At 51.3% G+C, this 27,586-nt stretch overlaps 1 protein-coding gene across 8 annotated transcripts in view; it reads right to left on the bottom strand.

Annotated features, from left to right (window-relative positions):
• LOC146809025 (uncharacterized) overlaps positions 1–27,586 on the bottom strand; it is a 154,104-nt gene that overhangs the window by 89,728 nt on the left and 36,790 nt on the right. For 5 of the 8 annotated variants that reach the window (XM_085615830.1, XM_085615824.1, XM_085615823.1 and 2 more), the window contains exon 3: positions 19,542–19,682. The exons of the other annotated variants lie outside the window; for them this stretch is intronic. In XM_085615830.1, coding sequence (XP_085471956.1) covers positions 19,542–19,682 — 141 coding nt within the window. The remainder of the gene's footprint in view (positions 1–19,541; positions 19,683–27,586) is intronic. 8 annotated transcript variants of the gene reach the window in all.

The raw sequence follows: 27,586 nt of genomic DNA, 5'->3' as shown, positions 1-27,586 counted from the left end.
CAGGGGCCTTAAACAGCCCAAGAACCCTACCTCTGCTGAACTCAGGGAGCTTTTACAAGCTGATGAAGATCAGAAAGCTCTCAAGAAAGCCTCCCAGTTAGGCCCCTTAGGGACTGGAACAGGAGGCCCCCCTTCTGAAGATGCTACTGAGGTACCCCTTTCCAATAGTCACCCCTTAGATGAGAATCATACTACAGAGGATGAGAGTGATAAGGGTACTGATACAGAAGGTAGTGGGGATGAATGGAGAACTAGCCCAGTGCCAAGTGTTATACGTGGCCCAGCTAAACTAAGGCTATTGGGGACTGACAATGGGATCATCCCATTGGATCTCCCCAGTGGACTTAACCAGGGGCTTGGGAGGCAGAGGAATCACTCAGGTGAGTCTAATGCTTCTCATGCCTCTGGAGGCTCTCAAGGTCACTCCAGAAGAAGGATGACCACCCCTCAGAGGAGGGAGCATGAGGCCAGAATGCAGGAAGCTCAGCTGAGAAACAGGAGACAGGAGCTAGAAGTAGCTCTGATGGAAGAGAAACTGAGTAAGGCTAGGCAACCTAGAGAGAGTGGGTCTATACCCACTGGTGGCAGCATTGTCCCTAAGGACAAAGATAGGGTCTTTGACAATAGGAACCTGTCCAAGGTTGTGCCCCCCTACAAAAGTGGGGATGACATCCACAAATGGATGACTGCTCTTGAGAGAGCCTGCAAAGTGCAGCAGGTTCCTGAAGACCAGTGGGCAGCAATCTTATGGCTCTCCTTTGAAGGTAGAGGCAGAGATAGACTCCTCACTGTTAGAGAGGAGGATGTCAGAAACTACAGAGCCCTGAAGAGTGTCCTAGTTGATGGGTTAGGCTTAACCACTGAACAGTACAGGTTAATGTTCAGAGACACCCAGAAGACACAGACTCAGGACTGGTCTGAATACATTGAATGTGCCACTAAGGCTTTGGAGGGTTGGTTGCTGGGAAGTAAGGTATCTGATTATACAGGATTGTACAATTTGATGATGAGAGAACAGATCTTAAATAACTGTCAGAACCAGCAACTGCATCAACACTTGGTTGACTCAGATCTGACCTCTCCCCAAGAATTGGGAAAGAAGGCAGACGAATGGGTCAGAACCAGGGTTAAGCAAAAGAACCAGAACCAGGGCCAAGGGGGTGATCAGAAGAAAACAGACCAAAAGGGTGGAGATCAGAAATCTAAAGACCAGAAGTCTTCAACAGGGCCCCAAACTAGTACTAACGAGGGTGGGTCCCAACCTAAAGGGAAGAAGAAAGAAGGTCCAAAGAAACCCTGGTGCAAATCTTGCAAGAATACAACTCACTGGACTAGTGATTGTAAGAAGGGTGGAGCCCCCAACACTGTTGCCCCTAAGGCACCTGCTCCCAGTACTACTGTTAGCAGTGTTGGTCCCCAGACAAAGGGTGTAGTGGGAATCACTATGGGAACTGAAGGAGATTCTGACTTAGACAGAACCCTGACACAGGCAGTCTTGATCTGTGATGGGGACATGGATTTGTCCCTGACTGTGAGCCCCAGTAACCTGGGCAAGTACAGACAGACTCTTTTCATAAATGAAAAAGTGGCTCAAGCCTACAGGGACACATGTGCCAGTGTCACTATGGTGACACCAGGCTTTGTGGACCCTGGACAGTACATACCAGGTGAGAATTACCTGGTGACCAATGCCAGCAATGCCACTACTTCACATAGTGTGGCAGTTGTTAACTTCTCATGGGGAGGGGTAACTGGCCTCAAAAGGGTTGTGGTTAGTGCAGACCTCCCAGTAGAATGTTTGTTGGGCAATGACCTAGAGAGTTCTCTATGGTCAGAAGTGGAGTACAGGACACATGCAGAGATGTTAGGTATATCACCACATGTCCTTGCTGTGACCAGGTCACAGGCCAAAAAGTGCCTTACTGAACCACAGGTCTTGGATCCTGGAACAATGGACCAAGCACCTACCAAGAAGAAGAACAGGAGGGTTAAGGCTGTGCCTTCCCCCTGCCTCCAAGTGATGATCAGCCTTCCCAGGAAGATGATCTAGAGAACCCTGAAGGAACTGTCCCTGAAGAGCTTGAACCTGATCAGGTTGAGTTTCTGGGGACAGGGGGACCTTCCAGGGCTGACTTGGGGCAGGCTCAGTTATCCTGTCCATCTCTTGAACCCCTCAGACAGCTGGCTGCTGCTGAGGCTGCTGGGAATGCTCAAGGTACCCATAAAGTGTATTGGGATGATGGGCTCCTTTATTCAGAGTCTAGAGACCCAAAACCTGGTGCAACCAGGAGGTTGGTTATACCTCTGTAATTTAGGGGCTTCCTTCTTACCTTGGCCCATGATATTCCTCTAGCAGGACACTTAGGCCAGAACAAGACTTGGGACAGGCTTGTCCCTCACTTTCACTGGCCTCACATGAATGAAGATACCAAGGAGCTTTGTCGCTCCTGTGTAACCTGCCAAGCCAGTGGCAAATCAGGTGGCACAACAAAGGCCCCCCTGATACCACTACCTGTGGTGGGGGTCCCCTTTGAAAGAGTGGGAATAGATATAGTGGGTCCCATGGATCCTCCCACTGCATCTGGGCACAGATTTATACTTGTGGTAGTGGATCATGCCACCAGGTATCCAGAGGCAATTCCCCTTAGGACCACTACAGCTCCTGTTGTGGCCAGGGCCCTGCTAGGAGTATTCTCCAGAGTGGGGTTTCCTAAGGAGGTGGTTTCTGACAGAGGTATCAACTTCATGTCAGGATACTTGACAGCTATGTGGAAGGAATGTGGTGTCAACTACAAGTTCACCACTCCTTATCACCCACAATGCAATGGGCTTGTTGAGAGATTCAACAAGACCCTAAAGGGTATGATCAAAGGATTACCTGAAAAGCTCAGGCGAAGATGGGACATCCTTCTACCCTGCCTTCTGTTTGCTTACAGAGAGGTCCCACAAAAAGGAGTTGGCTACAGCCCCTTTGAATTGTTGTTTGGGCACCCTGTAAGAGGCCCACTGTGTTTAGTGAAGGAAGGATGGGAGTTACCTCTCAAAAAGCCTAAACAAGACATAGTGGACTATGTACTTGGTCTCCGCTCCAGGATGGCTGAGTATATGGAGAAGGCATCCAAAAACCTTGAGGCAAGCCAGGCCTTACAGAAAGCTTGGCATGACCAAAAGGCTGTCTTGGTTGAGTTTCTGCCAGGACAGAAGGTATGGGTGTTGGAGCCAGTGGCCCCAGCAGCACTCCAAGACAAATGGTCTGGACCCCATACAATCCTGGAAAAGAAGGGAGAGGTTACCTACTTGGTGGACCTAGGAACTCCCAGGAGTCCCCACAGGGTACTCCATGTTAACAGGTTAAAAGCATATGTTGACAGGGCAGACATGGGCTTGCTCATGGCTACAGATGAGGGACAGGAGGAAGAGAGTGACCCTCTCCCAGACTTGTTGTCTCAGAACCCTGAAGATGGCTCAGTTGAAGGAGTGACCCTTGGAGGCAACCTCACTGACCATCAGCAGATTGAATGTAGACAGGTTCTACAATCATTTCAACATATGTTCTCACTGATACCTAGTCAAACTGACTGGTGTACCCATGTGGTGGACACTGGTGACAGTCTGCCTGTAAAGAACAAACTTTACAGACAACCTGACCACATCAGGGACTGTATAAAGGCTGAGGTACCCAAAATGCTGGAACTGGGTGTCATTGAACCCTCAGAGAGCCCCTGGGCTAGCCCAGTGGTTCTGGTCCCCAAACCTCACACCAAAGATGGCAAGAGAGAGATGAGGTTCTGTGTGGATTACAGAGGACTCAATGCTGTCACTAGGACAGATGCACATCCTATTCCAAGGGCAGATGAGCTCATAGATAAACTGGCTTCTGCTAAGTTTTTGAGCACATTTGATTTGAGAGCTGGCTATTGGCAAATCAGGTTAGCTGAGGAGTCCAAGGCCAAAACAGCATTCTCAACCCCAGGTGGGCACTATCAATTTTTGGTGATGCCCTTTGGTCTGAAGAATGCACCTGCCACCTTCCAAAGGTTGATGAATCAAGTCCTTACTGGGTTGGATGACTTTTGTGCAGCATATCTTGATGACATTGCTGTCTTTAGCTCCACCTGGGAGGATCACCTGATCCACCTGAAGAAGGTACTTGAGGGTCTGCAAAAGGCAGGCCTCACTATCAAGGCTACTAAGTGCCAGATAGGGCAGAGTAAGGTTGTGTATTTGGGCCACCTTGTAGGTGGAGGCCAAGTTCAACCACTGGAGAGTAAGATACAATCCATCAAGGACTGGTCTCCTCCAACCACCCAGACTCAAGTTCGAGCTTTCTTGGGCTTGACTGGGTACTACAGGAAGTTTGTTAAGAACTATGGGTCCATTGTGACTCCTCTTAATGATCTGACATCCAAGAAGATGCCCAAAAAGGTTCAGTGGACAGTAAGCTGTCAAAAGGCATTTGATGACCTGAAGAAGGCCATGTGCTCTGCACCTATCCTGAAAAGTCCTGACTACTCCAAAGAGTTTATTGTCCAAACAGATGCTTCTGAGTTGGGTGTGGGAGCTGTGCTGTCACAACTTAATGTAGATGGTCAAGACCAACCCATTGCTTTTATTAGCAGAAGGTTGACCCCCAGAGAGAAGAATTGGTCAGCTATTGAGAGGGAGGCCTTTGCTGTGGTGTGGGCCCTGAAGAAGCTGAGGCCATACTTGTTTGGCACTCACTTCAAGATTCAGACCGACCATAAGCCCCTCTTGTGGCTAAATCAGATGAAGGGTGAAAACCCCAAACTGCTTAGGTGGTCCATTTCCCTACAGGGGATGGACTTTACAGTGGAGCACCGGCCAGGTACAGACCATGGGAATGCAGATGGTCTCTCCAGGTACTTCCACTTAGGACATGAAGACGAGACTGGTCAAGGCTAGTTTAATGTCCCTGCGTTTGGGGGGGGGGTTGTGTAGGAGAGTAGGGTCTGCTATCCTATGGTCACCCCAAATTTTTGCTTTTTTGCTTCACTGGTTTTTGACATATTGAGGCTGTGGGCCTGCTAATCAGACCCCCAGCCTGCTGTTCTCTCTAACTAAATTGACACTATGCACCCTAGGTGCATAACCAATTGGAAGTGGATCACCCTGTGAGCCCCTGTACCAGTGTACACTAGGTACCCAGGGCATTGGTGTATCTAAGGCCTGCCAGGGGCTGAAGCATGTATTATGCCACCCCTGGCTTGGCCTAACAAATTTGACACAACTGGCTGATCACTCAGCTGGGGTAAGTTGGTGTAACCACCTCTTACTTAGGTGTAGTATACCTATACCTAACCTTAAATGGGACTCATGGTAACCTATAAGTCACTCCTATGGCAGGCCTTGACAATCCTGAAGGCAGAGTGCTTGGTTCCATGTGAGATGGTGCTCTGGCATGAGCTGAGCCTGTCTGCAGTGGTCGGAACAACTTCCTTCTACCGTTTCCAGATATCGTCATACCATATACTCTTAAGTGCATTATGAACTTCGCGGTTAACTGCTATCTTTGGTTTGGCTTTATCAAAACATGTCAAGTAAGGTGTCATACGAATTGGAATACTAACCCCTCGCCAATTCTGGCGACGGGGTTAGCATTCCACCCTTCTAGAGGGACACGACATGTACAGTACCTGAAACCCGGGTAAAATCAGACATAGCCTCAGCTCCACAAAATGGATGCTGCCACCACAGACACAAGTCTGCCCTCCTGCTGCTGGGAGTCCTTCCAGCTTGGGAGACGTGGACAAAGGATTTCCTGCCAAGGGAGGTGCGAGCACCACCCCAGACAGGATTTTGTGTATTGGTCAGGTAGGGCTTGAAAGAAACCAGACATGCCTGAGGCTCACAAGGAGCCTCGGTGCATATGCCAGTTCAATCCGGTCCTGGGGCACACCAGCCCCAGACCTGGGGCGAGCTGGACAAAGGATTGGGGGTGTAACCACCCCCCTTCCTGGTCCCACCCTTAGGGAGGGACCTAGCAGGTAGTCCGGAGACTAGAATCCGCTTAAAGGTAGGAGCTGTGTCCTAAGACTTCAGACATCCTGGAATCAACTTACTACAAAGAAGAAGACGGGAACTTCGACGCTCTGCTGCACAGAGGACTGAAGGAAATCTCCCCTCTGGTCAGGGAGTGACCATCTTGCTAACGCAAGCACCAACCAGCTATTCAACGTCTGCTTTGCCGCTGCCTCCCGCCGGAGCCCGAGCCCAGAGCCCGACAAGACCTGGACCTCCAGACCTCTCACAGCCCGATCCACAGTCCCTGCACAGAAGGAACTCGTGGAGGCACCGAGACACGTGGAGCCAGCCATCTTGGAAGACCGACGACAAGCTGCAAGTGCAACGACAGAGGCTCCCTCCGAGTTTTGCTTTGGGTCCTGAGAAGCCCAACCACCGAGCATCATCTGCACCAAAGGTGAGCCCTCCAGCATCTCCACGATCTGCGTGGGGCCCCTCTGCACTTTGCATTTCGACGCGCCTGCCCGGTCCCTGGCCCGTTGGCTAGTGGCCATTTTGGCGACCTATTTTGAAATCAACAATGCTGGTCTGGTTGCTCCAGACTGGCCCTAGCTGCTCTCCAAAAGAGCAGCCCCTCTGACCTTGCTGGTCAGAACAATCAGCTTTCCTCTCTTTCCACGACTCCTGCCTTTGCCAAGGCTTGTTTGCTTCTTTCGAGTCGCCGACACCGCCGACAGCGAGAGCCGGCGTGGGACAGCTCGTGAACCGACTCCTGGACGTCGTCGGCCTTCAGGGACCACGTGGCTGCGGAGACAAGCTACACCTAACCACCTGTTTGCACCCGAAATCGCCTGGTACCTACCTGGTGCCACGCCGGTCACTGGCTAGTGACTGTGAACACTGTCCCCTCTGCTTTCAGGTCTTCTACAACTCCGATCCACTCTTGGATCCACCGCATCTCTTCTGGACCGACCGACTGCAGCATCTTTGTCATCAGGCTCCATTGAATCGATAGAAGAAACCCAACGTACTTCGAGACCTATGCACCCGCTTCCTGTGGGTGAGGTAAAGCTGGCACTCCGGTGCCCAAGTGTAGAGAAACATCTCTAGTGTCTGTGTTTTGAATCTTAAGATCGTTTTCCATCCAGAAGACCCTTTCTGCAGTAACTTTTTAACTTTTACGCACCCATTGAAAACCTATGGGAGCACGCGTGTAACTTTCCTCACTGCACACGCGACCCGTCGACCTCCTGGTCACTAACTGAAGTTAGCTCCTTGTAGGCCCAGCGATTCTAGAGGCCCTAGGCCTTTTCCCTTTCCTGTTCGTGGTACTTATACCACTATTTTAGTATATGGTTTGAGTGGCCACCAGGGCCCATCCATATAAAGTGCAACTTCTGTATATTATAACACTGTCTTGTTTAATGATTTGTGTTCCTGTGCTCATAAAGAGTCTAGGGGATACTTTGAGAAATAAATACATATATATTTTGAATATATATCTGTGTGGTGTCCTTTCATTGGTATAAAGGGGGGTTGCAATTGGTAAAACAGCCTGCTTAACACGCTTTAACGAGTTTAGCCTCAAAGACTGCTTAGCCTACGCTACCACTAGGGCAGCTAGTCCGAAAAGGTTGACTTACAACCACACCATAAGGGTTGTTTGGCATGGTACAAGGTGGTCACTTTAACTAGTGAACATCATATACCAGGCCAACTTCTCACAAGGTCCCTCCTTGGCAAAGGCAGGCTCGGGCCAGTGGCACAGCTCCTCTGGGGATGCCGGTCCAGGCCGATGGCAATGACGAAGGTCTCAGGCTGCAAGAGGGCACACGCACACAGCGTCGCTAAGACTCACTTAAGCTTCGGGTGTACACGATCACAGTGCAATCCTCACAAAGGTCTAAGGCTGCACGAAGCACATGCACACAGCGTTACTGAGACTTGCTTGAGCTTCGGATGTACACAGTCACAAGACAATCCTCACGGGGGTCTCAGGCTGCACGAAGCACACACAGCGTCACTGAGACTCACTTGGACTCTGGGTGCACACGGTCACAGGACAATCCTCACAAAGGTCTCAGGCTGCACAAAGCACACACACACAGCATCGCTGAGACTCACTTTGACTCCGGGTGCACACAATCACAGGGCAGTTCTTAAAAAGGTCTCAGGCTGCAAAAAGCACACGCACACACCGTTACTGAGACACACCTGGTAACTTTTATGTTCCTGAGTTTCCACAACAGGGAGCCAGCTTTTCTCTGGCCCTTGGGGACAAGTTACTTCAGGACACAGCACACAGCAAAGTCCTTTCAAGCAGGGGGAAACAGCACACAGCAAAGTCCATTAGCCTCTCCTTGGTGAAAGCAGCAAACTGCAGGCCAGCCCCAGAACACACAGCAAGGTACAGTCCTTTCCTTCAGTCTCTTCAGCTGTTTCTTCCTTGGCAGAGGTTCCTCTTGACCATGAAGTAGTTTCAATCCTTTTCAGTCTTGAACAATCCAATGTTCGGGGGTTTCCGCTCTCATAGTTATACCCCTAAATGTCTTTGAAGGCTTTGTGTTCAGGGGGGCACTGACCCCTGTCTAAACCAGGTCTGGGTGCCTCCTTGCCAGTGACACCTTTTCCCTTTGATAGTGGGGGTCTTGATCCTCAATCAATCAGCAGGCGATGGAGCCATTGTTTTTTGGCGGCAGCCCAGGCCTCTCCACCTCCAGGGGCAACTCCTCCCCCCTACACTCCAGATGCAGGTGAGCCTGTTGCTGTCTCACCTCCTCCCCTGGGTCAAGACATTCCCCAGATCCTATCACTTTCAAATCCAGACAGTCAATCCACAACCAGGCAGAGACACACAGAATTGTTAGAACACAAAAAACAAGCCACTTCTAAAAGTGTGGTTTCTAAACACACAATGCAAAAACCACCTTCACAAAAAGATGTGTTATTAAATTGTGAGTTCAGGCACACTAAACTTCACCCCTCCATCTTAAGCCTATGGGAAGATAGGCTGGAAACATTTTACACAGCCTCCCCATTCTGTCCTATGGGCAAGATGACCTTTCAACAGTGAAAATCGAAATGGAGAGTATTTCACTGTCAGGACATGGTACACACCTCAGTACATGTCCTACCTTTCACATACACTGCACCCTGCTCAGGGGGCTACCTTGGGCCTACCATAGGGGTGTCTGATGTGCATAGAAGGGGAAGGGTAAGGCCTGGCAAGTGGGTGCACTTGTCAGGACAACAAGGCAGTTTAACAAACTACGCGCAGGCACTGCAGTGGCAGGCCTGAGTTCTCTCTTTAGGGCTACTTGTTTGGGTGGCACAATTAGTGCTGCAGGCCCACTAATAGCATTTGCATTACCAGCCCTGGCACACATAGTGCACTTTACTAGGGACTTTACTAGTAAGGCAAACATACCAATCATGGACAACCAATTACCATTACTCTTTATACAGGGAGCACTTGCACTTTGACACTGATCAGCAGTGGCAAAGTGCCCAAAGCATCTAAGTTGGCAACACCAAGTCAGAAAAAAGATCTAGGGGAAAGGCAACAAGTTTAGGGAACTTTAGCCAAACGGGTGAAGTCTAACAGTGATTCATACAGGCACCGTGCAGGACCCTGTGGACTTCGAAGACAACAGAAGAATCTCCCTTGGGGTGAAGGAGTCACTGTAGGAGAGTACGATCTGCCTCTTAAGGTTACCCCCACTTTTTGCTGATGTATCACTGTTTTTGACTTAGACTGACTAGGATCCAGCAATTCAGGAACCCAGACTATCTGCTTCCTCCTGTAAATTGATTGCATGTACCTTAGGTACACTCCAGATTGGATTCCGGGGTACCCGTATCAGTCCCTAGTATATGGTACACCAAGTACCCAGGGCATAGGTACCCCAGAGGCCTCCCAGGGGCTGAAGCATGTATTGTGCCACCCCTGATAGGCCATTCAAAATGACACCACAGGTCTGCTACTGCAGCCTATGTAAGGAGGGGCATGCATCCCTTACTTAGATATAGGTTACCTATATCTATTCTAAATCACCGCACATATAAACCTATCAGCCACCCCTATGGCAGGCCTTATCAATCCTGAAGGCAGAGTGCTGGGTTTTGTGTGAAAGGGTGCCCCTGCATGAGCAGAGCCCCTCTGCAGCCTTCGGAACCTATTCTCCGGGGTTGTCTGTGATGCAGCCAACCATATATACTTAAGTGCATTATAACCTCTCGGTAAATGCTAACTTTAAAACGGCTGATTAGAAACATGTCGTGTTTGGTATCAAGCACCTTGGACTCATACCTCCCCGCCAGTAACTGGTGGGGGAGGTATGATTCCACCCTCCTAGAGGGACTTATGTGGACCACGGGTATACCTGGTACCAGCTTTCTCGACCTGGGCATCACAAAATGGATGCTGCCACCCACAGACACGAGTCTGCCCTCCTGCTGCTGAGCCAAGCTCGAGCAGAGAAAGGCCTGACAATAGGTTTCCTGTCACAGGGAGGTGTGACCACCTCCCAGACAGGCTTTACTGTATTGGGGCTGGGTGGGTGCACTCTCAGAGTGCCAGAAAGTCTGCACTGGGGGCACATTTGGTGTCCCTGTGCATAGTCCATCTCAAACCAGTTCCAGGAGCCATTTGCTCCTGCTCTGGCACGAAACTGGACAAAGGACATGGGTGTAGCCACCCCACTGTCTTGTCCCTCCCCTAGGAGGGTTCCCAGAGTCAGTCCAACCCCTTCCCTGGGTATAAAGTTGGAAACCTGATTACAGGACATTGGATTTTACCTGTGCTAAAGTCTGCAACAGAAACCAAGTACTTTGACGGTCTACACTTCGCTGGATGACAGAAGAAACTCCCCTGCAGGAGCAGGCACCTAGACGCATCTGACCAGTTTGCATCTCCCGAGCTCCTGAGGACTCCAAAGATTTCTGCAACACAGGAGGTGGGTTCCGGAGCATCCCTGAGGTTCATCTGCTCTCTCAGGAATCCTGAGACCAGTATCCCTCATGGGGACCGTGCAACCCGAACCCCTGTGCACCATGTTCTTTTGCAGCAGCATATGGTTTCTGGCAATCCCTGAGGCTGTGCTTTGGAATACGTGTAGTCCCGACCCCGAGCAGCATTTCCACTGAAGATCTCTGGCCTCCACTTCACGAGAGCTCTGTGGGCTGGTGCTTTGTGAATTTGTTCGAGGTCCCCTCACGATCCCTGGTCCTTTGGCCTGTGGGTCCTGGCGAGGGTCACTTTGATTTTCCTTGGGCTTCCCTGGTTGCTCCGGACATGCCCTGACTCCCCATAGCTTGGAGAGTCTCCTGGACCTTGCTGGTCCACACCGTAACCTGTTTCCTCTGCCCACGTGGGTTGCCCTTGCTAAGGCTTGTTGGTGTTCAATCAGGACACTGACCCCTCAGCACTCGACATCCTTTGTGGGACAGCTCACCTCCGGACTTTGGTCATCGTCGACGTCTCCTGGTCCCCGTGGCTGCAGAGTTAAGCATCCTATCTTCACACCTGAAGCACCCGACATCGGTGGGCATTCGTCTACCGAGCCCCTGGTCACCCTGAAGTGACACAGACTCTGTCCCCTTTGCTTTCAGGTTCTTCTCACCTCGGATCCAGGCTTGGATTCCACCGGACACTTTGCATCTTCCCGGCAGCAGCACTTCTTTGCATCACACCATTGAAACCGATGAGGGTTTCCGACACCACTTGACCCCTATGCATCCGGCTCCTCTGGGATAGGTAACATGGGTACCTCGGTACTCACAAGGGTGCTGGCCTTAGAGCCTTCTATGTTCCAAAGGGTTTGCTTGAAGTCCTCTCCGAAGTGTCCTGAAACTGCAGTTTTCAAACCGTGACTTTCCCATAGAGTTGTACGGAGCACGTGTCTGTTTTCCCACACTGCACCCGTCCTCCTTGGGCTCCCTGTGTCACTCCTTTGGGTGGTTCCTTGGGGTCCCAGCAATTCTACGTGCTCTAGGCACTGTTTCTAGTGAACACGTTGTTGTTATACCATTTTTTTAGTATAAGGTTCGGTCTCCCCCTGGAGCCCGCTGTATATTGTGCAATTTATTGCCATTCTATTGATTAAGTATTGGGTGCGTTATGTTCTAATCTCGTATAGAGATTAGCAGAGATTGCTTAGTAATAAATACATATTTTTATATTACACTTGTGTGGTTCTCATTTCATTTGATCACTCAGGAGGTTCTGTTCTGGTACACCAAGCTGCTTTACATTCCTTCAAGACTTAACCTGCAGGCTGCTCTCCATAGCTATCACTAGGATAGCTTTCTTTAAAGGTTATCTTTGACCTAATCACCATAAGGGTCATTTGGACTGGTGCAAGGTGCCCACTTTAATTAGTGGACAGCATATACCAGGCCAACTTCTCACAGTCACTCCCCAGCAAACGCAGGCACCGTAACGCATCTGACCGGCTTGCTGATCCTTAGCTCCTGCTGACTCTGAAGGCTCCAGCAACACAGGAGGTGGGTTTCTGAAGGTCTCCGAGATCGAGCTGCCCTCTTACTAAGTTTGAGGCAGATATCCCTCGTGGGGACCGCATAACCCGTACCCCTGTGCACAGCGTTTATTTGCAGCTGCACATGCTTGTTGTTGTGCAACAATTCCGTGCATTGGGCCATTTGTAGCCCTGACCCCAGCGTATCTTTTCTGAGAAGGACTCCGGCATCCTCGCACTTTGTGCCCTGCTTGCTGGTATCCGTTGAAACCTCCTGAGGTCCCCTCGTGACTCCTGTGCCTTCGGCCAGTGGGTCACTTGAGGGTCAACTGTGCTTTAATTGGACTCCCCTGGTTACTCCAGGCGCCTGCCCTGACTCCCCTTGCTGTGGTGACTCTCCTGGTCCATTCTGGGCCAGATCAACACCGAATTTGACTATCTGTGTTGTTTGCCACTGCCAAGGCTTGTTGGTGCTTCCGCCAGACACCGACCCCTCAGCACTCGACATCCATCGTGGGACAGTTCGCCTCCAGCTCCTTGTTGTCCTAGACGACTCCGGGTCCTCGCAGCTGAAGAGTCAAGATTTGCGTCATCACCTCTGAAGCACCCGACATCGGTGGGCATTCGTCTACCAATCCCCTGGTAAAACTCCAGAGTGACCCAGACTCTGTCCCCTCTGCTTTCAGGCTCTTCTCATCTAGAATCCACGTTTGGATTCCACCGGGCACTTTTCTTACTTCCAGCAGCAGCATTTCTTTGTCGACATCCATAGAGAACAACAAGGGTTTCTGATGCCACATCGTGCCTGGGCACCCAGCTCCTCTGGGATAGGTAACTCTGGTACAAAGGTATCCATGGGTGGGGTGGCTCTTCAAACTCTTAAGTTCCAAGGGTTGTCTTCGTAATCTGCTGGGGAGGGTCCTTAATCTCTGATTTTCCAACCGTGACTTTCCCATTGAATTGTACGGAGCGCGCGTTTGTGTTCTCATACTGCCCCCATCCTCTGTGGGGTCCCAACTCACTCACCTTGGGTGGTTCCTTGGGGTCCCAGCGATTCGACACCTTCTAGACCAGGTTTAGTCCTGAGTCATGGTTCTTATACCACTTATTTAGTATATGGTTTGGTCTCCCCCTGGAGCCCACTGTGTATTGTGCTGCTTACGTTTGATTCTTTGCAGCTGTATTATTTGATTTGTGCTCTATCCTTGTGTAGAGGTTACTAGAGAGTGTTATATATAATAAATACATATTTTTATAACTACTGTGTGGTTTCCCTTTCATTTATTCAATACTATATGGCTGCATTCTGGTAAAACAAGGTGCTTAACATTCCTTCAAGACTTAGCCTGAAGGCTGCTCTCCATAGGTACCACTAGGATAGCTTTCTATGAAGGTTATCTTTGACCTAATCACCATAAGGGTTGTTTGGTACAAGGTGCCCACTTTAATTAGTGGACAGCATATATCAGGCCACCTTCTCACAATAGTTTTTGCAAAAAACTCACTATTGCTTGATAAAGAGTTGTAAATAGTGTATTTACAAACAACTTTGGGCTTCAGTGTTTAACCCCTTCGCCGCGGGGGTAATTCACCCGCGGCGCGGGGGGAGGGCAGCGGTAACGCTGTGCTTGTGACGAGCCCAGCTCGTCATGAGGCACAGTGGAGCTGTGCTCATGACAAGCTGGGCTCATCGCGACTCCGCCCACTGATTGATTCTCCCGCACAGGCAGGGAATGAATTGTGCGTGGGAGTGCCGCGACCGTAATGACGAGCCCAGCTCGTCATGAGCACAGCTCCACTGTGCCTCATGACGAGCTGGGCTCGTCATGAGCATGCAAGCAGTTAAGATGTCAAAAAGTTCTATTAAACTCAAAAAAAAAAAAAAATTGCTAATCAGTTACCAACGTTTTTGGCAGTTTAAAAAATTTGGTTTGTTAGAAAGTTACATAAAACATTTATTGTAAACAATAACTTTATAAATTATGGATGAGTTTTTATTAATGAGCAGCAAGAAATAAGATAAGATTGCTGCTATGGCGAAAGAACCTCAGATTTTACCACCGGGAATTCTGTGCGTGAACTAGTTTCTTGATTTGACATGAAGAAACACTAGACAGAAATTGTGATTTTCACCTACCACTAGTATTTGTACAGAGAATGTTCCTGATTTTCCAGGCAGATGTTAACCACAGCCAGGTCATGGTCCTGGGTGCAGCTTTATTTGAGGTCTTTCATGTGTGAGACCCCACAAAAATGCATTTTTGGCTTGGTAGTTGGGTCTGTGGCCCCTGAGTCGGGTTTGCCAAGTCTGTGTTGGGTTTTCTTCTGAGCTGAGGCAAAGCCGCCTTTCATATTTAAAATGTACTTTAGTCCTCAGAGATGAAAAGAGGTTTTAACTTGTTTATATTTTAACTCAGGAACCTAAAGAGCCTGTGTTTCCCCCGACCCCGCTCTTCTGTGGGACAATTGAGCCTCATTGAAGCCTCATCTGGGATAAGACACTCCACCTGATTTCCTCGTCAGACCAGGTACCTGCCAAGTGCGAGCGGTGGCTAGGCAACCGCACGGTCACCATTCCTCTTGACCTACGATGCTAGCAAGTCAAAGGCCTCACCCCCCCCCCCAGAAACTCCCACCTCTATGCCCACCCCCCGGCTACTTAATGACAGCTGCACAGCATTAGTGACCCTGTGTCGCCCTGGACCTCGCTCTCCTGCTGGATATTCAAGCCTCATTAAAGCTTCATCTGGGACAAGACACTTCACCTGATCGACACCCCTGATTCACTCCCCACCCAAGCTACCTGCCCAGCGCAACCGGATGCTAGGCAACCACCCTGCCGCCAATCCTCTCACCCTACGATCCTAGGACATCACAGACCTTGCCCCCCAGGCCTGCCCACCATCCTGACCACTCCCCCAGGCTACTTAATGCCGATCGCTGCATGGCCGCTGCTGCACCCGCTCTCCCAAAGACTCTGAAGGAGCTTTTCACTGCCTCCACTGCAACTTCACCTGCGACTCCATGGAATCACAGGTCCCTACAAAGACCACTGACCACCAACCCAAACTACAATGCATGCTAATCAACTTCTCCTCCCTGACCAAGCATGCCATCGAACTCTGGGACACCATATCCACCACCAACTCCAACGTAGTGCTCCTCACAGAGACCTGGCTCAAGGACTCCTCAGCCCCCGACATAGCCACCGTCACTCCAACTGGCTACAAAATGACCCACAGGGACAAGCCAGGCAGAGCCGGAGGAGGTATTGCCATCATCCACAAGGACACCATCAGGCTCATCACCTCCGATGACCCGACTCACCTGGCATGGAACACATCAACTTCCACCTCTACACAAACGCCAGTTCAACTGTCAGAGGTACCCTCGCCTACAGCCCACCAAAGCCCTGACCCTCCCTTCTGCAACACCTTTTCTGAAATCATCGCCCCCCTCGACTTAGAATCCAGACATTACTCTTCCTCGGCGACCTCAACTTCCACCTCGAAGACCACTAAGACACCAACTCGGCCACCCAGCTAGACTCCATGTAGAACCTGGGCCCTCAAACAGATTGTTACCAACCCCCACATATCGCCAGCCACACCCTCCACCCCATCTTCACGTCCCCACCACCCGCTGAAGCTGGAACACCATTGCTGAATCCCAATGAATGACCACCGTCAACACCACCGCCCTCCACACATCCGACGACATCAATCAAGCAGCCGCCCACCTATCTGAATAGATCACCAGGAGCGACGACTCCATCACTTCCATCCAAACCCTCAGCAACAGAAGAACCAACAAGCAATGCCAACTGGTTCACTCCCAAACTTAAAGCAGTAAAACGAAAATGCAAACCTCTGGAAAGATGCTGGCAAACCAGCAAAGACCCAGGTAACCACATAGCTTTCAAGACAGCCCGCAAATCCTACCACCACGCCATCAGAGAAGCAGAGAAAAGCTTCATTCGCCACCCGCCTCCAGTCCACCAACTGCAGCAAGAAACTATCACACATTGTCAAAGAATTCTCCTCCCCAGACTTCATCGAAAACACCATCCAGCCCTCCCAGTCCATCTTCAACTCAATAGCTGACTTCTTCCACACCAAAATTGCCAACATCTACAAAAACTTTGAACCCCCAACTGCTGCAGGCAGACTTTCCCGCTCCTCCCATCAACCTCCCGCCCTACATCCTGACCAACTGGACACCTCTCTCCACCGAAACCACAACATCCATCATGTCCTCCATCCATTCCGGAGCTCTGACCAACTGACCCCTGCCTTCAACCTCAGACACAAAGAAATTGGCCCCTGCTCACCAGCATCATCAACTTCACATTCAGCTCTGCCATCTTCCCAGAAATCTGGAAGCACTCCGAAGTCAAACCCCTCCTGAAGAAACCCACAGCGGACCCATCTGACCTCAAGTACTACCGCCCCAATTTGCTCCTCCAATTCCAAGTCAAGGTACTAGAGAAAGCCTTCAACCGCCATCTCACAGACTATCTGGAGTCCAACCAGCTGCTCGACCACTCCCAATACGGCTTCCGCTCAAACCACAGCACACAAACCGCCCTGATAGCTGCAATGGACAATGTCAGAGTCATCTTTGACCGTGGCGAGTTAGAAGCCCTGATCCTCCTCCACCTGTCAGCGGCCTTCACCACCCTCTCCCACCACCTCCTCATCCAAAGACTTTACCACATCAGCATCTATGCCAACGCCCTCAAGTTGCTATCTAATTTCCTCACCAGATGCACTCAAAGAATCCCTCTCCCGCCGTACACCTTTGACCCCAAGAGCATCATTTGCGGCGTACCCCAGGGCTCCTCACTCAGCCTCACACTGTTCAACATCTACATGACTCTGCTGGCACCCATCACTTGCAGCCATGGTCTCAACATTATTTCCTATGCAAACAACATCCAGCTTATACTCTCCCTCACCGAAGACACTGACACCACCAAAGCGAACTTCCAGAACGTCATGCCCGACGTCAAGACTGGATGAGAGCCAACTGCCTCAAACTCAAAAGTGACAAAACCGAAGTTCTCCGCTTTGGAATACCCCGCTCACTGTGCGACGACTCTTGGTGGCTCTCCGCCCTTGGATCAGCACCCACCCCCACCACCAACGCCCACGACCTCCGAATCATCCTCGACAGCGAGATCTCCAAAAGACAAATGTCAACTCGGTTGCCTTCATCTGCTTTAGCACCCTCAGAATGCTCCAAAAAGTCTCCAGATGGATCCCAACAGACAACAGAAGAACCGTCACCCAATTCCTCATCACCAGACGACGACTATGGGAACGCTCTCTATGTCGGAACCACCACCCTCCACCACCCTCCTCCTCAGGTGCCTCCAACAAATCGAGAACGCAGCAGCAAGAATCATCCTAGACCTCCCCAGATGATCCCACATCACCCCCACCTCCTTACCCTGCACTGGGTCCCCTTCAAGAAGAGATGCCACTTCAGGCAGCTCATGCACGCCTACAATGCCCTCCACAACACAGGAACAGAATACTTGAACAACCGCCTGAGCTTCCACCAGCCCACCAGCCACATGCGGTCTGCCTGCCTGGCCCTCGCCACCAAACCCCAGCATCTATCAAGCCCAAGGTGGAGGACGCTCCTTCTCCCACCTCACAGCCAAAGCCTGGCTGTTCGAGTAGCTGCCCCATATGCAGCGCCTGGATACCACTTGGGGTGATTAGCTCACTTGACCAGTACTGATTGATTTATTGAAAGATATAAAGTGACTGATTTACACAGAAAGTAGTAAATCCGAACCAGTGGAGTAACAATAGCCCCGCAGCCCCCGTGGTGGGGGGGTGCTCCCGAACTCTAGGGGACCCCTCAGGCACTGTGGATGGTGGACCCCTCGCCTGGGAGTTCCTGACTGGGGCCGGAACTGAGGGGGCCCCCTCCATGTACTTTGCAGGGGAGGGCCATCAGGTTTTGTTACGCGCCTGATCTGAACACCTAGAAATGTCTTCTATGACCGAGTGTTGATTTATTCTTTTTTGGAATTCACAACCATTGGCAGGAGTAGGCTGTGCCAGTTGCAGGTTCCCAGGCCAACTACTGGTAATGCAATGTGACATTTTCGTCATATAATACTTTGTACGTTACTCTTCCCAGAATGCTGATTTTACGCACAGTACATTTCCGCACTGGGAATGGTCATTTTGCAGGTGGACTTTTTTCTCCAGGTAGAAAATACTTTCTCTGGAGAAACCCCTTCACCCCATAAAAATTAGGGGTGTTTGCACCCTTCCCATCCTGGTAATAGATTTACTCAAAATCATTGCTGGAGCAAATGTGCAACCAGTGGCTGGCGTTCCCAATCTCTGAATGCAAATAATGTTTGATCCGCCCACTCCACACTCCTTGCATGAGGTCGACTAATGCGCAATTGTACAAAGTTGTGGCGTACAATTGTGCAGTAGTATATGCTGGGTATTTTTGGGTGAATTCTTGACAAACATACATTTCTGGCTTCAAATGTGTCTATCTTAGTTGGGTCCACAATGTCACTATAGCATGGGATAGAGAATCTCAATGTAAACATCAAAGTTCCTTTTTGCTGATTTTATTTTTTGGGGGGGCGAGGGATGTGTGACGTAGACCATCAGGACAAAGGACCACAACATCCTGCTGGTACTTGTATGCTTTGTATTTCACAGCTCTACTGGATACCAGCCCTCATTGCACTCACAGAGTCCAACCCACTCCAGAAAGTTTGGGTTATTCCACCAGGAAAATATGAAATGGTGGTTTGACAACAAAATTTACCAAAAACATTTATTGGTTATGAAACCATATGCCCAACTAAAAATAAAAATAAAAAGCCAAAAAGCTGCACCAACAGGTGTCCAACTTCTCATGGGTTAGTACGATTACTCCTTGATCATCTCACCCCTCAACCCTGCCACCCACCCGCCTGGTGCTTAAATTTGAGATGCGCACTCCCCGCCCCCGAATCTCCCTGACTAAGATACCCCCCTGTACATGGCTGTGCCCAGCATGGGGTTCTCTCCCTGGATTAGATAGTGGTCCATACTGTACCGATTAAAAATTGTGCCCCTGCGACACACGACAGGCAACCCAGCCGGCCTTTCCGCGCGTGCCGAACTTCTAAGATTGCACAGGGAAGGGTGATGATGATGGCCATAATCATGGCGGCGAACAGCAGGCCCACAGCGGCACCTGGGTACAGAGGAGCAAACAATGGAGAGTTATTAAAGGTAAGAACATTAATGTAGAGCCCGCGAGGGACCGGTTTCAAGGTCAGTTTTTATTCACTTTGGTTCTGAAACCTGGTGAAACCCTCCCCACTTAAACTCCTGCTCACACCGGGTAAGACCCTGGGGCAGGGTCAGCAGTGTCATTCTGGTGGGGCATGAGAGTAGGTGAGAGGGTAGGGGTGGGTGTGAAGAGGGGTTGCAAGGGAAGCAGTCATCCAGATTTAAGAGAAGGAGCTAGGAAAGGAAAGGTATGTGCGAGCAGAGTCAGGGGCGGCTCCTCATTGGAATGGAGGAGCGTCACCCCACTTAACTGCCCCCCAAAGTCCCTGGGATGAAAAATAATAGGATAATTCGTTACATTTTTATTTTTCATCCGCCTATCCCGAACAGAGCATCAGGACAGGGCGGGGCTTGCAGTGAGGAGGAGTGGTCGTCAGAGGGCTGCAAATGCACTGTTTAAAGTGCGCATGTTCTTTTGGGCGGCCGTCTTGCGATGGCCATCCACATATGCACACTTTAAACCTCTCAACCCAGCTGTCTTAAGACTTAGTTTGAAAGTTGCTGCAGGCCTCCATAGCGCTGTGGAGCACAGAGACAGGCCTCTCCCTCCAATCAGGGTGCAGCTCTCATGCTGGGAGAGCAACGCTTGAGACCGAGCCTCCTTCATCGGGCACCAGAATGTGCCAGTGTCTCTGTGTGTGAGGAGGCCGTCATTGGTAGAAGCCCAGACCCTCTTCATGAGCTGCCTGATGAGAGGATACTGCAGCGCAGAGTCTGGAAGAAAGCAGCGGTCCTGAGCGCAGAGGAGGAATTCGGTAAGTTTTTAATTATTTAATTTTATTTTGCCCGCGTGCCCGCCTCCCCTCTGCGTAGATGCCAGCTGCCACTGGCAGAAGTACGAGGGAGAGGTGCAGCCTGGGTGCAGGCTGGGTGAGGTTCAAGAGAGGAGTAGTTCAGAGGCTTGAAGAGATTTAGACATTGAGATACAGGCATGGCAAGGTAGAGGCAGGCAGAGGTGTAGAGAGGAAAAGGGGCAAGCAGTGAACGATGTGGTCAGGGAGAAGTGTCGGGGGAGAGTTACGTCCTGTGAGAGGTACAGGCAGGGAGTGGTGCAAGCCAGAGGTGTTGTAAGGCATGGGCACAGTGGACTCTGGGCTTGGCCACAGCCTTCCAGGGTTGCCCTGATAGAGCCAGCTCTGTTCTGCACAGTCGTGCCCTGATGACCAAGAATAATTCTTAAACACATTATTTTAGATACCACTCTCCTTTAAATTATTTTTAATGAGGGTGATGTGTGACAGTCTATTACAAACATTTTGCAGAGAAATGTTGTGTTTATGTTTTATGCAAGGGTCATAAACATTATTTGTTTTAAATCGCAACAGGGCCTCACATTTGAGAAATGGGAGGGTGTCACAGAGATTACTTGCAGTAAAATATTACAAAATTGAAAACACGCCTCGATCCCTGGATATTAGATGTAAACACATTTCGTATTTTAAGGCGTGCGCCTGAGCACTGTCAGTGACCTGGACAAAGAGGGCGTAAAAAAGCTGAAATTGGATCATAAATTCAAAGCTGGTCCGAGAAGCAGGCACATGTGGGCACCAGGCCCGGTTCTAGAAGGGGGGGGGGGCAGGTGGGCCAGGCCCACCCAAACATGAGCCTGGCCCATTCAAACATGAGCCTGGCCCACCCAAACATGAGCCTGGCCCATCCAAACATGAGCATGGCCCACCCAAACATGAGCCTGGCCCACCCAAACATGAGCCTGGCCCATCCAAACGTAAGCCAGGCCCACCCAAACATGAGCCTGGCCCATCCAAACATGAGCCTGGCGCACCCAAACATGAGCCTGGCCCATCCAAACATGAGCCTGGCCCACCCAAACATGAGCCTGGCCCATCCAAACATGAGCCTGGCCCACCCAAACATGAGCCTGGCCCATCCAAACATGAGCCTGGCGCACCCAAACATGAGCCTTGCCCATCCAAAAGTAAGCCTTGGCCCTCGGTGTGACGGCGCAAAGGCCAATACAAAATGTCACCTTTAATTTAAAACGTTACTCGTAACGTTGTTTTCCATCCTATTCTGGAAGTTGCGTGATTGGGCCTGGGCTCTTCTCACATCCATTCCCAATCACCCAACTCCTCCTTGTAGAAAGGTTGGCTGTGCCGTGCATGAACAATAGGGGCATGGCGAAGGGTACACATTCTTTGGCACCGAGTAACGTTTGCCCACTGTCCTGCTGCTGTGTGGATATTTCCTTTACACCTTGACCACTGCAGCTGCTTATCAGATCAGGCTGTGACACAAGGAGTAGATAAGAGAATGTGTTGCTATTTGTTTTTATTTTTTAAATCTGCACAGGCCCAACAAGGCATATACAAGGCATATACTTTGTGTATGCTTCGTTTATATTGTTGTTATCATTATCATGGCCATGGATGCAAGGCAACAATAAACATGTCCAGATAACTGGTGATTAATGATCCTGCTGGAGAGCAATCCTTTGCCTGCTGGTAGTTTTGAAATGCAGATAAGCTGTATTTTATACGGATAGCTCAGTGGGTTACTGCCTTTGTCACAGAGATTCTTGTGTAAAAAGAGTTTGGGCCGATATACATTTTTATTAGTAAAGCCAACCCCCAACACTGGGGTATGCTTTAAATCCTGAGTTTGTGCTTCCCCAGACCAAACTCTCTTAGAATATACTGCCCACCAGTATGGATGACATGTGATTCCTACGCCTTGTAATCCTCATTGGTTTATGTGGCATTCCCGATAGACTGATTTACATACTTGTATGATTTATTGTCTCTGTATAATGTGTGCGTGGTGTAAAGTACTGTGACCCCCTACACTGATATGAGTAGCGCTATACAATAAATGAAATGCATATGAGAGAGGCTACGGAGAGATGAATGGCACTGTTGGAGGGTGGTAGTAACGGTATCTGCGGAGAAAGAGGTAATTGTTGGGGCGCCAAAAAAGACTTTTGCACCAGTGCTAAAGCCGGCCCTGTCATGGCCTTTCTGGTTTTATTTAATTAGCAGTCCAGTCATTATGGTAACTGTGGAACGTATTAAAGGGTGTGCTTATTATATTTACTGCTATAGTCAATGTTTTAAGTTTGAAGGTGATTTTACAATTTTTTTTATGGGAATAAGGCAAGTTGAGCTGGATGGTGGCTGGTGCACAGGTGAGGGATGGTGCAAAAGTGGATAATCGGGCCTGGAAGTACTTGTGTTGAAGCCAGGCCTGCTGGAATTTGAGGGTTTGCACTTAGGTCCAGACATTGCTCTTACTTTCAAATAACTCTCCACATGCTCTGTATACACACACAATCGACCCGTTGTATCATGGTGACTGTTTGCAAGTAGATTAGGCCTGGGCTAAAAATCAGTTCATTTTCGCGTTCCGCGGAAAGCGCGAAAATTTCAAAATTTCCGCATTCCGCAGCTTAGCAATAATTTGTTTCTTGCTCGCGCTGTAAAATAATACATTCTCGTGTGCGCGCGATCGCCTTACCTGAATCCCCGCGTTCGCCAACAAGTTTTCCCGATCCGGTCGCGTTCTCCACGAGATGTTGGATTGTTGGTAGCCATTTGCGCTGTCTCGCGACAGTTCGCGCACGCAGTAACGTCATGTGTCGCGCGATCACGTCTTTCTTCTCGCGATCATGCACCGCGAGACAAGTGAAAACAAGATGGCCGTGCCCGCGAGCAACCGCATGGGTAAGTTGGTGAGCCGCGACCACGCAGAAAATACCGCGAACGGGCGGGAAAAAAACTTCCGCATCTTCGCGATATTTCCGCGTGTTTGCGGAGATTTTTAACATTTTCGCGATAATTTGCGAAAGTGAATTTCGCAAATTCCGCCCACCCCTAAAGTAGATATGATGTAATCTAGGGCTTGTAGGCTACCACAAGAAGCGAAAAATTGGGCCCGCAGTGACCCACCCAAATGCATCCTTAGCCCACCCAAAAAATAATTCCTGGTGGGCACAGGGAGAGCTGAGGGTGAGAAAGGCATGGGCTTTGAGAGTTGAGGGTATGGAGAGACAGGGCCTGGGGAGGTTTAGACAGGGAGCAGTACACACAGGAAGAGACAGTGCAAATATAGCAGCAGGTAGAAGTGGGACAGGGAAGGGACCGCTGGGAGTCGGACAGGCCGGGTGCGAGCTGGGAAATGTATGGAGAGGGAACGGTCCGGGGCCGGGGGCGTCCGAATGGGGGGAGGTCCGGGCAGGGGGAAGTGCAGACAGGCAAAGGTTCAAACTGAGAGAATTACAGGCTGGATAGGGGCAGACAGGGGGAGAGTCAGAGGCAGACAAAGTTATGAGACATGGAGAGAAGTAGGGGCAGTCAGGAGTAGAGGCAGAGAGAGGTGCACACACTCACAGGCAAAAGATTAGGCAAGTAGAGGTGCAGTCATAGAGACATGGAGGAAATGTGCCGCATTGCAATAGTTCGAGGAGAGAGGTGCACGCGGGGAGAGGTGCACGCAGGGAGAGGTGCACGCGGGGAGAGGTGCACGCGGGGAGAGGTGCACGCGGGGAGAGGTGCACGCAGGGAGGTGCAGACAGATTTGTTTTATTTCTTTATTGGCATTTAGAGCATCTCCTCATTATGGAAGGTGTGGGGGCATTTTAGGAGAGCAACGGAATTCACGAGTTAGCAGTGCAGGCTTGGGCAGTTACGGGGGGCGCGGCATAAAGAGGTACGGGCAGGGAGGTGCCATACCAGACAGCTGTGGCCAAGGAAAGGTATGGGGAAGCTTTAGGAGCAGGGGAGAGGTGCAGATAGGAGTGCAGACTGACAGGTGTGCAGGCACAGAGAGACAGGTTCAGGAAAGGTGCAGACTGGCAGAGGTGTAGGCATGGAGAGAGGCGGTGGGAGAGAGGTGTGGGAAGGGCACAGAGTGACAGGTCTGGGAATGGAGGAAACATGCAGGAAAAGCTACACACAGGGAGAGGTACAGGCAGGGAGAGGGGAGAGCATGGAGAGGTGAGAGGTGAGAGCAGGGAGAGGTGTGAGCAGGAAGAGGTACAGGCAGGGAGAGGTACAGGCAGGGAGAGGGGAGAGCATGGAGAGGTGAGAGGTGAGAGCAGGGAGAGGTGTGAGCAGGAAGAGGTACAGGCAGGGAGAGGTGAGAGCAGGGAGAGGTGTGAGCAGGAAGAGGTGAGAGCAGGGAGCGGTGTGAGCAGATAGAGGTGTGAGCAGGGAGAGGTGTGAGCACTGAGCAGGGAGAGGTGTGAGCAGGAAGAGGTCAGAGCAGGGAGCGGTGTGAGCAGGGCGAGGTCAGAGCAGGGAGAGGTACAGGTGGGGAGAGGTGTGAGCAGGGAGAGGTGTGAGCAGGGAGAGGTTTGAGCAGGGAGAGGTGTGAGCCCTGAGCAGGGAGAGGTGTGAGCAGGAAGAGGTCAGAGCAGGGAAAGGTACAGGCAGGGAGAGGTGAGAGCAGGGAGAGGTGTGAGCAGGAAGAGGTGAGAGCAGGGAGAGGTGTGAGCAGGGAGAGGTGTGAGCAGGGAGAGGTGAGAGCAGGGAGAGGTGTGAGCAGGGAGAGGTGTGAGCAGGGAGAGGTGAGAGCAGGGAGAGGTGAGAGCAGGGAGAAGTGTGAGCAGGAAGAGGTGAGAGCAGGGAGAGGTACAGGCAGGGAGAGGTGAGAGCAGGGAGAGGTGTGAGCAGGGAGAGGTGAGAGCAGGGAGAGGTACAGGCAGGGAGAGGTACAGGCAGGGAGAGGTGAGAGCAGGGAGAGGTGTGAGAAGGAAGAGGTGAGAGCAGGGAGAGGTGTGAGAAGGAAGAGGTGAGAGCAGGGAGAGGTACAGGCAGGGAGAGGTGAGAGCAGGGAGAGGTGTGAGCAGCAAGAGGTGAGAGCAGGGAGAGGTACAGGCAGGGAGAGGTGAGAGCAGGGAGAGGTGTGAGCAGGGAGAGGTGAGAGCAGGGAGAGGTGTGAGCAGAGAGAGGTGTGAGCAGAGAGAGGTGAGAGCAGGGAGAGGTGTGAGCAGGGAGAGGTACAGGCAGGGAGAGGTGAGAGCAGGGAGAGGTGAGAGCAGGGAGAGGTGAGAGCAGGGAGAGGTGAGAGCAGGGAGAGGTGTGAGCAGGGAGAGGTGTGAGCAGGGAGACGTGAGAGCAGGGAGAGGTGTGAGCAGGAAGAGGAGAGAGCAGGGAGAGGTGTGAGCAGGGAGAAGTGAAAGCAGGCAGAGGTGTGAGCAGGGAGAGGTGAGAGCAGGGAGAGGTGAGAGCATGGAGAGGTGAGAGCAGGGAGAGGTGTGAGCAGGGAGAGATGAGAGCAGGGAGAGGTGAGAGCAGGGATAGGTCTGAGCAGGGAGAGGTGTGAGCAGGAAGAGGTGAGAGCAGGGAGAGGTACAGGCAGGGAGAGGTGAGAGCAGGGAGAGGTGTGAGCAGGAAGAGGTGAGAGCAGGGAGAGGTACAGGCAGGGAGAGGTACAGGCAGGGAGAGGTGAGAGCAGGGAGAGGTGTGAGAAGGAAGAGGTGAGAGCAGGGAGAGGTACAGGCAGGGAGAGGTGAGAGCAGGGAGAGGTGTGAGCAGGAAGAGGTGAGAGCAGGGAGAGGTACAGGCAGGGAGAGGTGAGAGCAGGGAGAGGTGTGAGCAGGAAGAGGTGAGATCAGGGAGAGGTGTGAGCAGAGAGAGGTGAGAGCAGGGAGAGGTGTGAGCAGGGAGAGGTGTGAGCAGAGAGAGGTGAGAGCAGGGAGAGGTGTGAGCAGGAAGAGGTGAGAGCAGGGAGAGGTGTGAGCAGGGAGAGGTGAGAGCAGGAAGAGGTGAGAGCAGGGAGAGGTACAGGCAGGGAGAGGTGAGAGCAGGGAGAGGTGGGAGCAGGAAGAGCTGAGAGCAGGGAGAGGTGTGAGCAGGAAGAGGTGAGAGCAGGTAGAGGTGTGAGCAGGGAGAAGTGAAAGCAGGCAGAGGTGTGAGCAGGGAGAGGTGAGAGCAGGGAGAGGTGTGAGCAGGGAGAGGTGTGAGCAGGGAGAGGTGTGAGCAGGAAGAGGTACAGGCAGGGAGAGGTGAGATCAGGGAGAGGTGTGAGCAGGAAGAGGTAAGAGCAGGGAGAGGTGTGAGCAGGGAGAAGTGAAAGCATGGAGAGGTGTGAGCAGGAAGAGGTGAGAGCAGGGAGAGGTACAGGCAGGGAGAGGTGAGAGCAGGGAGAGGTGTGAGCAGGAAGAGGTGAGAGCAGGGAGAGGTGTGAGCAGGGAGAGGTGTGAGCAGGGAGAAGTGAGAGAAGGGAGAGGGGTGAGGAGGGACATGTGAGAGCAGGGAGAGGTGTGAGCAGGAAGAGGTGAGAGCAGGTAGAGGTGTGAGCAGGGAGAAGTGAAAGCAGGCAGAGGTGTGAGCAGGGAGAGGTGAGAGCAGGGAGAGGTGTGAGCAGGGAGAGGTGTGAGCAGGGAGAGGTGTGAGCAGGAAGAGGTACAGGCAGGGAGAGGTGAGATCAGGGAGAGGTGTGAGCAGGAAGAGGTAAGAGCAGGGAGAGGTGTGAGCAGGGAGAAGTGAAAGCAGGGAGAGGTGTGAGCAGGGAGAAGTGAAAGCATGGAGAGGTGTGAGCAGGAAGAGGTGAGAGCAGGGAGAGGTACAGGCAGGGAGAGGTGAGAGCAGGGAGAGGTGTGAGCAGGAAGAGGTGAGAGCAGGGAGAGGTGTGAGCAGGGAGAGGTGTGAGCAGGGAGAAGTGAGAGAAGGGAGAGGTGTGAGGAGGGACATGTGAGAGCAGGGAGAGGTGAGAGCAGGGAGAGGTGTGAGCCGGGGGAGGTGAGAGCAGGGAGAGGTGTGAGCAGGGAGAGGTGTGAGAAGGAAGAGGTGAGAGCAGGGAGAGGTACAGGCAGGGAGAGGTGAGAGCAGGGAGAGGTGTGAGCAGGAA

This window comes from Triturus cristatus, chromosome 7 (genome assembly GCF_964204655.1).
Source record: "Triturus cristatus chromosome 7, aTriCri1.1, whole genome shotgun sequence".
Classification (NCBI taxonomy): Eukaryota; Metazoa; Chordata; class Amphibia; order Caudata; family Salamandridae; genus Triturus; species Triturus cristatus.
This window is presented reverse-complemented; position numbering and strand designations above follow the sequence as displayed.